The sequence below is a fragment of the Erythrolamprus reginae genome, unplaced genomic scaffold, assembly GCF_031021105.1.
Source record: "Erythrolamprus reginae isolate rEryReg1 unplaced genomic scaffold, rEryReg1.hap1 H_5, whole genome shotgun sequence".
Lineage (NCBI taxonomy): Eukaryota > Metazoa > Chordata > Lepidosauria > Squamata > Dipsadidae > Erythrolamprus > Erythrolamprus reginae.
In genome coordinates, this window is record NW_027248506.1 from 1,259,624 (window position 1) to 1,273,243 (window position 13,620).

A 13,620-nucleotide genomic window follows, 5' to 3' on the forward strand; every position below is an offset into this window, starting at 1 on the left:
TGTTAGCCGCCCCGAGTCTACGGAGAGAGGCGGCATACAAATCCAATCCAATCAAATCAAAATCAAATTGGAAAATATATATTTCTGGTGGTCTTAGGAACTGAGATTATTCCTCTATCCATTTCCAAGTGGGTCCATCCACATGCAAATAGACTACTGCAAAAAAAAGAAAAATCTGTACCATGGGAATTTCCCAGCCTTCACAGAAACCGAATGACTGGCACTACACGTGCGTCGCCATCTTGTTTTGGCCCTTTTTTGGTGGCCCCTCAGCGCAGGAGGAAGTGAACTGGCAGCGAGGTAAAGGGGTTGGGGGTCACCCTAACACGAGGAACTGTTTTAAAGAGTCACAGCATTAGGAAGGTTCAGAACCACTATTCTACAAGCTATGAGATGTAAATAACTACTTCACCTTTAACAACAACAACACAAGAGCATGCAATAGATACAAACTAAATGTAAATCGCTCCAAACTAGACTGCAGAAAATACGATTTCAGCAATAGAGTGGTCAACGCCTGGAATTCACTACCAGACTCTGTTGTTTCTTCCCCCAATCCCAAAATCTTCAACCTTACATTATCTACAATACACCTCTCCCCTTTTCTAAGAGGTTTGTAAGGGGCGTGCATAAGTCCACCTTCATGCCTACCGTTCCTGTCCAAATGTCTTTTTATCTTTTCTATCTCTACTTTATACTTATATTAAACATATTACCATACAATACTATATTTGCATGACAAACAAACAAACAAACAAAAAAATGAAATATGTATTCTTCCTTCCTTCCTTCCTTCCTTCCTTCCTTCCTTCCTTCCTTACTTACTTACTTACTTACTTACTTACTTACTTACTTATTGGATTTGTATGCCGCCCCTCTCCGTAGACTCCTTCCTTCCTTCCTTCCTCCCTCCCTCCCTCCCTCCCTCTCTCCTCCCTCCCTCCTGTATTATTCATCAAGTAGTAACAAAAACCCGTCACATAAATCAAAACTTTAGCTTCTACTCTCACGATGGAGAAGAACAGAGGGTTTTTTTTAAAAAAAAAGACCCTTCAAGAATTGGGCAGGAAAGCAATACCATTCTAATGTTCAGACTGCAGTCTGTTCCTTTTTGTGAAAAGTCTGATACCAAACAGAATTTAAATTGCCAAGGAGGCTCAAGCAGAGGACTCCAGAATTCACATATGGTTTCTTATCATCTCTACCAGTCGTCATCTTTTCTACTGAAAGCTTGCCAGGCGGGTGACTTGTGAATTTTATACCAATGTGTCTGAGCACACATTTGCCAATATCTATAACCAATTCTCTGTTTTATTATTTTATTTTATTTATTTTTAAATAATTTTTTAATTAATTTTTAAAAGAATATAAAACACACACAACATACAACAAGTGCTCAGTGATTGGTGCCCTCCACCAGACAAACATTCACACCCCTCCACCAAAATGGGGGTATTTCTTATATCTACCATTTTAACTCAATATCTATTTAAATATTATAAAATGATTCCAATTTATTCCTTGTAGCTGGGTCTCGAATTCTACTAACCATATATCGTCTTACCTTCTCCCATCGTCCCATCAGTTGTCACAAATCAGTTTTATTAACCAAGTTCATCTTTTTGTCCATAATCTCAAATTAAATATGAGTTTTTATTTTTATTTTTAAACTGCAAGACACCCTAGACGTTTTGACCTCTTGAGAACTCTTCATTATCTCCCATCTATGGAGACGATCATATTTCCATCTTCATTATCTCTATCTAATCACTGATGTTGTTATCAAATATATAAATAATACCATTATGTAAATCATGGGAATCTTTGCAAGTTGCATACATTATTTCTCAGTTATCCAGAACTGGTGATGAAATACGAAATCCAGCATAGTGATTTCGTTTGTTGTGTTGCATTGAAATAATAATAATAATAATAATAATAATAATAATAATAATAATAATAATGAGCTCAGAAAGACTATTGTGATTTTATTTAGGGAAATATGCAAACTCCACCCCAGTAATTTTAAACCACAGTTTATAGTGTTAAAAAATGAAGTAGGCATTACAGCTATTTAATGAATTACTTTTAAAACAAACCATGATTTTATGCAATGTGTAATTTGGTCATTGATTCTGTGAATGCTCAGCTGTTGAGAAAAGATAATGACAAACTACTTCTGCATTGTTCTGGGATTTGGTTATTAATTTTTTAATCTCCCAGCAGAGTTTAATGCTTAGGATTTTCTAACGATTGCTCAGAGAAGTACTAACCAGTTTAGACATTGCTTATGTTTTTTGGGTAAAAGAAGTCCTAATAGCAACCTGTCGATGGGTATAAGAGGAAAGAGAGAGACAGAGAGAGACTGAATAAAACTTTTTCATTCAATATCCTTTACTAAAATATTATCTAGCGTTCGCATTGGAAGTTCCTATGTACGTTTCAAGGCACAGTTATTTTGAAAGCATACAGCTGGACTCATGATACTTTGAATAATTGTTATGGACATCAATGCCATTGGTTTTCACCCATATCTAAATTTAAAATTCAATGTATTGAATTGCATTTTGACTATGAATGTTTGCTTTATTTTAGGCCATGGTAAACTTGCAGTCACACACACACAAACATACAGAGAGACAGAGAGAGAAACAATGTGATACAGTATACTTCTTTTTATTTTCCATAGTTTTATATTAAAGTTAATAGATTAAATTTTTTTATATATAGATATATTTCTACATGTCAAAAGTAATGTAGCCTCCCTTAATTGAAGAAAGAGATGTCGCATAAAAGGTTATGTTTTGCTTTGTTCGGGAGCTTTCAGAAAGGAATTAATATCCTTGAGTTGCCATGCGTTCTACCAAAGCTTTTTACAAGCTATTTTACACGTCTCAAATGTTGTGACTGCAATTATTCTCACTGCTTCGAAGACCTCTTTGTGATTTCAGTATGGAACTGTTTTGACAAGTCGTTTGAGCTTACTTAGCTGAGGAGCTCCAAGTCCTCATTTTCTATTCCTTGAATATGGTCTCAGGGAACAGACCTTTATTAGACATCAAGATGTGACTTTTTTTTTTAACTTTGATGCTTCAAGCGACGTTGTTTTTCAGACATGGGTCTCCACTGAGTACAAAGAGAGGGCCATGCATAACAAGTAACTTTATCATCTCAATAACATGCGCTATTTATAGGTATGTATGTATGTATGTATGTATGTATGTATGTATGTATGTATGTATGTATTCATTCATCTATCTATCTATCTATCTATCTATCTATTTATTTATCTATTTATTTAGTGGTACCTCTACTTAAGAACTTAATTCGTTCCGCCGTGACCAGGTTCTTAAGTAGAACGTTCTTAAGTAGAAGCAATTTTTCCCATAGAAATCAATGTAAAAGCAAATAATTTATTTATTTTTATTTATTTATTTATTTGTCCAATACACAATACATATTGAAGAGAATAGATATGTAGTAATATAAATAAAGAAAAAAATAGAAGAAAAGATATAAAAGTATAGGTGAACATATTTGAAAGGAAGAAAAGATAAATGAGATAAGGAGAGACAATTGGACAGGGGACGGAAGGCACACTGGTGCACTTATGCACGCCCCTTACTGACCTCTAAGGAACCTGGAGAAGTCAATCGTGGAGAGTCTAAGGGAGAAATGTTGGGGGTTAGGGGTTGACACTACTGAGTCAGGTAATGCGTTCCACGCTCCGACAACTCGATTGCTAAAGTCATATTTTTTACAGTCAAGTTTGGAGTGGTTAATATTAAGTTTGAATTTGTTGCGTGCTCGTGTGTTGTTGCAGTTGAAACTGAAGTAGTCATTGACAGGCAGGACGCTGCAGCATATGATCTTGTGGGAAATACTTAGATCGTGTTTTAGGCGTCGTAGTTCTAAGCTGTCTAGATCCAGGATTGTTAGTCTATTTCCGTAGGGCATTCTGTTTCGAGTGGAGGAGTGAAGGGCGTTTTTGACGGTGTTGATGTCCAAGATGTGGTATGGGTTCCAGACAGATGAGTTGTATTCAAGGATGGGTCTGGCATCCATCCATGCCACTTTATCATTTATCTGTTACTTCTTCCACTTTTTGAGAAATAGGATGGAATCAGGACATGATATTTGCTAGAGAGACTTTTCTGATATATATATATTGTGATATAAAATTACTCCTAGGGGGTTGGCCAACCACTAAATGGAGACTAGGGGAGTATCATTGAGTATCTCCAAACCCATAGATGTCATCAGTACAGCTTCCTCCTCCGTGCACTTTCACAACTCCTGAAAGCAATAAAGCAAATACAATATGTCATAAAAATGAAATATCACTATAGCTGACTCCTTTACTGATCTTTCAGTACAAGCATCCAAAATGCTGACTTGTTCATTGAGCTGTGTCACATTTATTAAGTGCCATTCAACTTCTGGACTGGAAACCTCAACTCAACACGGTGGCAACGAAACAGTGGAATCAATCATCCTGGGAAAAAAAAAAGTTGGCGAGACCCTCCTCTACTTTTAAATAACTATAAAATACACAGATTGTTTTCTCTTTTCTTTAATTATCAAGGTTTATTTGTTCTCTGGCTTCTAATATCCACCAAAAATACTTTCTGTCAGACAACTAGACACAAGAACAGTTTTTTTCTGAACGCCATCACTTTACTAAACAAATAATTCCCTCAACACTGTCAGACTTTCTACTAAATCTGCACTTCTATTTCTACTAGTTTTTCTCATCATCCCTTTCACCCATTTCCTCCCATGTTGACTGTATTAATATTGTTTCTTCATTGCCTTATTTGACCCCTATGACAATCATTAAGTGTTGTGCCACATGATTCTTGACAAATGTATATTTTATTTTATGTACGCTGAGAGCATCTGCACCAAGACAAATTCCTTGTGTGTCCAATCACACTTGGCCAATAAAAATTCTATTCTATTCATTAAATTCTTGGATCAATAAATTTGGATAACGATCTTGAGGATAGTCAATATTCACTATTGCAGAACGTCTCTGACTGAGAAGCAGTTGTTGTGCAGAAAGTTAGGCATTGGAAGAACTGGGATATTGTATATAATTTTTAAATCAAAGCTATTTAGGGTCACCGCTGTGTCTTCTTTCTATACAACAGTGAGTAGCTTGAACGGCTCACTTCTGTGAGCAATGGCAGAAGCTGTCAAATCCCACAAAGACTATCTGACACATCTGGAGATGTTGCAGAATTTTAAAACTCCTTTGCGCGTTTGTCGTTCAGGCAGCCTAGGTAGGAGATGTACAAAAGGGAACCTCTCAGCCACATCTTATACCTGACAATTTCAATATATTCACTGTTGGCTGGATGCAAAAATTTACCTACTGTAATACATGTAATAACTGAGTCCGTTTTGTACCATGTGTTGATGAATCTATTTGGAGCTTGACTAGGGGCTCGTAATAACAGCAGTCTTGCATGGCTTGTCATCGGTTAAAGACCTTGGTATACTAATAACAAAAGACTTAAGTGCCAAAGCCCACTGCAACAACATAGCCAAGAAGGCTTCAAGAGTTGTGAACCTAATCCTACGTAGCTTCTGCTCTGGCAATCTCTCACTACTTACAAGAGTAAAAACACACCCTAAAGTTCTGTTCCCAGGTCTATTTGACCCGGACCGCAAATTGTTCATTTTAGGTATTTATATTTGGTCTTTTTGAAAGCTTTTTCCACTTGGAAACAAGTTTCAAGTTTTATTGGATTTATATGCCGCCACGAAGCTTTCTCCATACTCTTAAGAAAATGCTGAAAGACTTTGCTGTCTTCTTGCAGTTTTTAACACTTCAATGGCTATTCCAGTTTTATTCTTATTTGGAATAGTTTTCTGATAACTGATAAAGTCAGCACTTCTACTTTCCTCTTGGGTTCTTCCATTGCTGATAAGAAGCTGATGTTTATGGCCACAGCATTTTGTGTTATATAGTTCACTGGCATTTTGTTAATAATTGTTCCCACTGGGACTGTTAAGGATGCTTACATACCTGTGTTGCTCAGGATATTGTTTTGAAGATCTTATTCATTATTTAGTTGGAAGTAGCCCGGAAGGTGTCTGTAGTTAAAAAAGCATCGTGGAATAATTGGCCAAACACTGAGTAGATGGTGCCCTTGCTGCGGCTATAAACAGGGTGTTATTTCTTGTGGTATAAAATGCCCCATTTCGTAAACTACTCAAGACCCACCTATACCGCCGGGCATGGGGGAGTTGAGACACCTTTTACCCAGGCTGTTTGGTATGTATGTGTTGTTTGGTTTTTAAATATGATAGGGTTTTATATGCTTCTTTTTTAATATTAGATTTGTTTCACTATAATATTGTTTTTTATTATTTTTGTGAGCCGCCCCGAGTCTTCGGAGAGGGGCGGCATACAAATCTAATAAATTATTATTATTATTATTATTATTATTATTATTATTATTATTATTATTAAACTAAAGCGTAACAAAGCTGATTGGGTGTGAATGTTAGGTCTACCAGGTACTATGGATTTTGTAATGGGATGTATTGCGTAGGTGACTTCAACAATAAAGAGAGAAAAGACGCTGTCTAGGAAATTAAAAAAAACCCCCGAGAGGGACAGGATCCCACAGTTGCTTAATGGTTAGAGGGGGTGGGGGAAGGAAATATATTTCCTCCTGGGGTGAGCAATTAAAAGGGGATGGAGAGAGGACTGTACTTTCAAGTTTTCGAGTCTTCGGAGAGGGGCGGCATACAAATCTAATAAATAATAATAAAAATAATAAATTCTGTTTACAGAGCCTTACAACAAAGTAGATTTAGTTAAGCTAGCTGGGTTTCCTGTCTAGTTTACCCAGATTGCCATCCTTAGTCCAGACTAGGGTTATCCTTCCATGGATGGAGGTGGCATGTAGTCTGGGGATCCACCATAACTCTCAGCTCCTCCATGAAGGGCTGGTGACAGCAATGGAAAAGAGGGTCTTTGTACAAATTCATCTTCTATACTAATTGCATCTGTTTCTGGCTTGGCTCCAGATATCTTCAAGTTGCCAAGGTTGGGAAACACTGCTCTATATTATAGTGGCTCTGATCTTTCCAAACTAAGAATGCTTTAAACACCTGGTTCTTTTTCCAGGCACGGGGAAAGGATACTATACTATGTTTGGTTTTACAAATAAGGGTTTTTTAACTGTTTTAGTATTGGATTTACATGATGTTTTGTACTACTGTTGATAGCCGCTCCGAGTCTACGGAGAGGGGCGGCATACAAATCCAATAAATAATAATAATAATAATAATAATAATAATAATAATAATAATAATACAAGTCTTTTGTAATGATACGGTCTGTATTTTTTCAAATGTATGCTTTATTATCTTATTTTGCTACTGCCAAGTTTTTAACCCTTGGTGAGTGGGCTCTTGATGAGTGGGTAGTCAGAGAAAATAAATGACTGATTGATTGACTGAAAGAGTAGTAGATGCTTGGAACAAACTTCCAGCAGAAGTGTTTGGTAAATGCACAGTAACTGAATTGAAACATGCCTGGGATAAAATCCATCCTAAGATAAAATACAGGAAATAGTATAAGGGCAGACTAGATGGACCATGAGGTCTTTTTCCGCCGTCAATCTTCTATGTTTCTATGATTCTGAATGTATAACAATGATAATATGTCCTAGTCTAAATTTGAATTTTTTTCTTATTTTATCTTAGAGCTCAGATATGAGTCCTGCCACCAGTATCAACTCACTTCCTGTTAGCCCACTTACCGAAGAGCCGTTGCCATTCAAGGTAAATTTATTTAATATTAATTATCATCATCATCACCACCATGCAATATAGTACTTGATTTAAAGGCAGACATGTTCTTTAAATGTCACCACTACAGCTACATTTTTGTGAAAAATATGACGTGTACTCAAAATGATGAATGAAGAGATAAAAAGAAACTTCCATCACTTTAGGGCACATGAATTTGTGTGTCAGCATATTAGGACAGTGATGTTGTGTAATATAGTCAACCAAAAGCCATGTATTTGTCTCTGCTGTGTTTAGTGTACTGTTTACTGTGTAGAGACAAATGGAGCTATGTACACAGTGGGAACTCAATCTAAAATCATATTTTATACATGATAACCAAGGCAATGCTGACTTCTGTCTTAATTTGAACACAAAATGTTAATTTGAAACATAATGTTACTGCAGTCACTATGTCAATAAGGCAAAGTGGTAACTCCCCATAATTAACCCAATTCCCATTTTTATTTATTTTTAAATTCCACTTTATTGTTTTTTATAAATGACTCAAGGTGGTGAATATGCCTACTATAATATTACTTCCTTCTCCTATTTCACCCCTCCCGCAACAATTCCACGAGATGGGTTGGGTTGGTTGAGTGGACCAACCTGGCTTTAATCTTTAAGGTAGAATTAGAACCCACAGTCTCCCAATTTCAAGCCTAGTGTCTTGACCACTACTAGAGCAATTGCCATAGGATGACCCAATAATAATTATATTAGTGGGTTTTAAATAATAATAATAATAATAATACTGCTAATAACAACAACAACAACAACAACCAATGATCCCTGTAACGTTAGATAAAATTTAACATTTAGTGGATATGATTGGGAATGTTTGCTTTTTTGCTTTTTTTGCTTTTTTCTTTAAAGGACAACTATTATAAAAGTAGAGTTAAGAAATATAGATGAAACTGATATTAAGGATACATGGAGAAGATTGAAGCACTATGGCCAAAATGATTAGATGTGATTAGAATAGAAGCCATCTAAAAAGTGTATTAACTAATAGCTTTTAAAGTTCATATAAGAAATTTAAGTAACTACGTTTGTCCAGATGTCAAATGTAAAGGAGGCAGCATTGGATGGATTATGAATGCAGAAGTTAAAAAAATTAATTATTGTAATGCAACTTAAGATTGATAGTATGTTATTTTGCATATGGGAAGGAAAGGAAGGAAGGAAGGAAGGAAGGAGAAATGGAGGAAGGAAGGAAGGATGGAAGGAAGGAAGGAGAAATGGAGGAAGGAAGGAGAAATGGAGGAAGGAAGGAAGGAAGGAAGGATGGAAGGAAGGAAGGAAGGAAGGAGAAATGGAGGAAGGAAGGAAGGAAGGAAGGAAGGGATTTAATTGAAGGCAAAGAGAATTCTGCCATTTGCTTTCCTAAGACAGAAAACGAAAGGTTTTAAAAATCAAAATCAAACGTGTTTTCATTGTATCCCCAATGGTCATTTTAAGTCTTAACTGTTTTTGAAACAAAATGTGTCTTTTCCCAAGAAAACGCTAAGGTCAGGCTCCAGGGAGAGTCAGATATATCTCTGAGAGCCAGCACCATTAAGTAGAAATAAAAGTAATATAAAATGCAACAGTTTTTCTTATTGCTGTTCCACTCGCTCCAGGAGAAAACAATATTGTCTCAGCAGTAATGGGATGGGATGATCTGATATGCAATAACCCCTTCCGAACACTGTCAGTCTGTAATATTGGGTTCTGAGGACAAGAGATGCGTTACTCTGGCCGACACAATTGTGAGGCTTCCCATCTCCCTGCTTGCTTGAAATGAACACAGATGTTTAAATTTACAATTTGTTTTGCCGGGGCAGTGCTGAGAAAGGTCATGTCACTAAACGAGACCTAAAAAATGGATCTCTGTGAGAACGGAATTTTGATAATTCAGAGTTGAATCTGAAATAAGCCGACTTCCAAGATGGGAACTTCCACAAGATCATATGCTGCAATGTCCTGCCTGTCCATGACTACTTCAGCTTCAACCGCAACAACACAACAGCACACAACAGATTCAAGCTTAATATTAAACGCTCCAAACTTGACTGTAAAAAATATGACTTTAGCAATCGAATTGTCGAAGCGTGGAACTCATTACCGGACTCAGTTGTGTCAACCCCTAACCCCCAACATTTCTCCCTTAGACTCTCCACGATTGACCTCTCCAGGTTCCTAAGAGGTCAGTAAGGGGCGTACATAAGTGCACCAGTGTGACTTCCGTCCCCTGTCCAATTATTATTATTATTATTATTATTATTATTATTATTATTATTATTATTTAGATTTGTATGCCACCCCTCTCCGCAGACTCGGGGCGGCTCAATTGTCTCTCCTTTACCTCACATATCTTTTCTTCCTTTCATATATCTTCTCCCCTATTTTTATATCTTTTCTTCTTGTGTGCCCTCAGCTTCAACCACAACAACACAAGAGCACACAACAGATTTAAATTTAATATTAACCGCTCCAAACTTGACTGTAAAAAATATGACTTCAGTAACTGAGTTGTCGAAGCGTGGAACTCATTACCGGACTCCATAGTGTCATCCCCAAACCTCCAACACTTTACCCTTAGATTATCTACGGTTGACCTATCCAGATTCCTAAGAGGTCAGTAAGGGGCGAGTACAAGTGCACTAGAGTGCCTTCCGTCCCCTGCCCTATTGCCCTCCTGTATCTCCTATACCTTTCTTCTATTCCTATATCTCTTCTTCTATTCTTTCATTGATATGCTCTATTACTATATCTTCTATGACTTTCTTCATCTTTTGGCTGTGACGAGGAGGGCGTTTGCCCAGGTTCGCCTGGTGCACCAGTTGCGGCCCTATTTGGACCGGGACTCATTGCTCACAGTCGCTCATTCCCTCATCACCTCGAGGTTCGATTACTGCAACGCTCTCTACATGGGGCTACCTTTGAAAAGTGTTCGGAAACTTCAGGTCATGTAGAACGCAGCCGCGAGAGCTGTCATGGGGCTTCCAAGATTCGCCCACGTTTCTTCAAGACTCCGTGGCTTGCATTGGCTGCCAATCAGTTTCAGGTCACAATTCAAAGTGTTGGTCATGACCTTTAAAGCCCTACATGGCATGGGACCAGATTACCTCCGGAACCGCCTGCTACCGCACGAATCCCAGCGACCGATAAGGTCCCACAGAGTTGGCCTTCTCCGGGTCCCTGTCGTTTGGTTGGCCCCAGGGGAAGAGTCTTCTCTGTGGCGGCCCTGGCCCTCTGGAACCAACTGCCCCACCCTCCCTGTCTTTCGTAAACTACTCAAGACTCATTTATACCGCCAGGCATGGGGGAGTTGAGATATTCCTTCCCCCTAGGCCATTACAAGTTATGCATGGTATGTTTGTGTGTATGTTTGGTTTTATTATAAGGGTTTTTAGTTGTTTTATTAATTGGATTTCTACATGCTGTTTTTATCATTGTTGTTAGCCGCCCCGAGTCTGCGGAGAGGGGCGGCATACAAATCCAATAAATAATAAAATAATAATAATTTTACTATGTGTATACCCACTAAAACCCTCATTGTGTATTAGACAAAATCAATCAATCAATCAATCAATAAAATTTGGCTCTGTGTTCACCATCACTATGGCACTATAGCATCCTGCTTCCAATGACTTTGCCCCACTAAACACCAGAAATTCTGACTTTACCAAGCACGGATGACTTGGAAGGGGTGGCTACACACAATATGCCCAAGTAATCTTGCCTAGTTCTTTTTTATGCATATTCCTAATTTGTCATTCAGGAAGAGTGACAAACAGATAAAAGAAGCGCGGAAGAGAAGGATGCTCAAACAGAATGTAAGCATTAGAGATTTGTAACCATCTGAACTTTCCAACCCCTGATATTCCCAACGGTCATTGGGTTTTTTGACAAGTGGGAACTTTGAATATATTTTGCCGCATACCTTACTACCCCCGAGACTCAGCCTTTATGCAAAAGTTTACAAAGTCTAGCAGTTTTGCTATAATAAGTAATGCGAACTCTGGGGTAACAACAAAGGTATATGATTTGATTGATTTATGATTTATTAGAGTTGTATGCCACCCCTCTCCGAAGACTCTTATTTAAAGGGTTAAATAAGGTCCAGGAGGGAAGTGTTTTTAATAGGAAAGTGAACACAAGAACAAGGGGACACAATCTGAGGTTAGTTGGGGGAAAGATTAGAAGTGACATGAGAAAATATTATTTCACTGAAAGAGTAGTAGATCCTTGGAACAAACTTCCAGCAGACGTGGTTGGTAAATCCACAGTCACTGAATTTAAACATGCCTGGGATAAACATATATCCACCCTAAGATAAAACACAGGAAATAGTATAAGGGCAGACTAGATGGACCATGAGGTCTTTTTCTGCCATCAGTCTTCTATGTTTCTATGACTCGGGGCAGCTCACAACAACAACAATACAATACATAGAATACAAATGCAAAAAAGTTAAAAAATGAGATTTAAAACCCATATATATTAAAAGCAATCATACTGCACAATCACACCATTCTCATATGTCGTCGGAGTCTTCGGAGAGGGGCGGCATACAAATCTAATGAATAAATAAAATAAATAAAAAATAAATATATTACAGTTAGGAGAAAACGTGATAGTGGTGGGGAAAGAGATAGTTATTCCCCCCATGCCTGGTGACATAGATAGGTGTTCAACATCTTGCGGAAGGCGGGAAGGGTAGGGGCAATTCGAATCTCCGGGGGGAGTTGATTCCAGAGGGCCAGGGCCGCCACAGAGAAGGCTCTTCCCTTGAGTCCTGCCAAACAGCATTGTTTAGTCAATGGGACCCGGAGAAGGCCAACTCTGTGGGACCTGATTGGCCGCTGGGATTCGTACGGCAGAAGGCGGTCCCGGAGTTATTCTGATCCGATGCCATGTAGGGCTTTAAAGGTCATTACCAACACTTTGAATTGTGACCGGAAACTGATCGGCAACCAGTGAATATATGAACATTGAAGGGAAAAACGTAGCTAAAGTATCATGCATTTTCCAATATTTCTTAAGAATGATTGTTTTCTCAAGTGAGGGAGGAGCAGTTATAATTGACTTAGGAGATAGGTCTTCCTTTCCAGCTGTTTATATCTGTCGTGTGCATTGAAAGCCAGAGATCTTAGGAGCCTTTTCTCCTTTCTGAATGGAAGGGAGAGAGAAATGGCTTGGGCTAAACAGCTTACTGTGTCAGAAAATCTCAAAGGAGATGTGGGTTTGAAGTACAAGAGGGTGCAGATTATCCTTACTATCTGTACACTGCAGGAGAATTCAAAAATGCTGCTTTGTGAACCAGACCTGTAGATTTAGCACAGGAGGTGGGGAAGTAAAATTGCTGGGGGCCACCTGCCGTCTTGCCCTTTCCGTCCGTGGCTAAGGAATCCTTCAAGACTCACATGCGCCATTGTCTTGGAACTGCAACTTTGGCAGAAGTTAGATATACATCTGTCCTGTCTGCTTTCCAGGCTTTAGGTCGACCTGTAGATCTGTGTGGTTCTGATTTATGCTTTGTTCATGGTGGGCTGTTTATTTGGATGACAAAGATTTACAATCCCTCCTAGAAACATAGAAACATAGAAACATAGAAACATAGAAACATAGAAACATAGAAACATAGAAACATAGAAACATAGAAACATAGAAACATAGAAACATAGAAACATAGAAACATAGAAACATAGAAACATAGAAACATAGAAACATAGAAACATAGAAACATAGAAACATAGAAACATAGAAACATATAGAAACATATAGAAACAAACATATAGAAACATAGAAATATAGAAACATAGA

The 13,620-nt window shown here is 38.0% G+C and overlaps 1 protein-coding gene across 6 annotated transcripts in view; it reads left to right on the plus strand.

The window, feature by feature from the left end:
- Positions 1-13,620, plus strand: part of LOC139155723 (serine-rich coiled-coil domain-containing protein 1-like) — a 311,155-nt gene that overhangs the window by 238,167 nt on the left and 59,368 nt on the right. For all 6 annotated transcript variants that reach the window (XM_070730987.1, XM_070730985.1, XM_070730991.1 and 3 more), the window contains one exon: positions 7,726-7,803. In XM_070730987.1, coding sequence (XP_070587088.1) covers positions 7,726-7,803 — 78 coding nt within the window. The remainder of the gene's footprint in view (positions 1-7,725; positions 7,804-13,620) is intronic.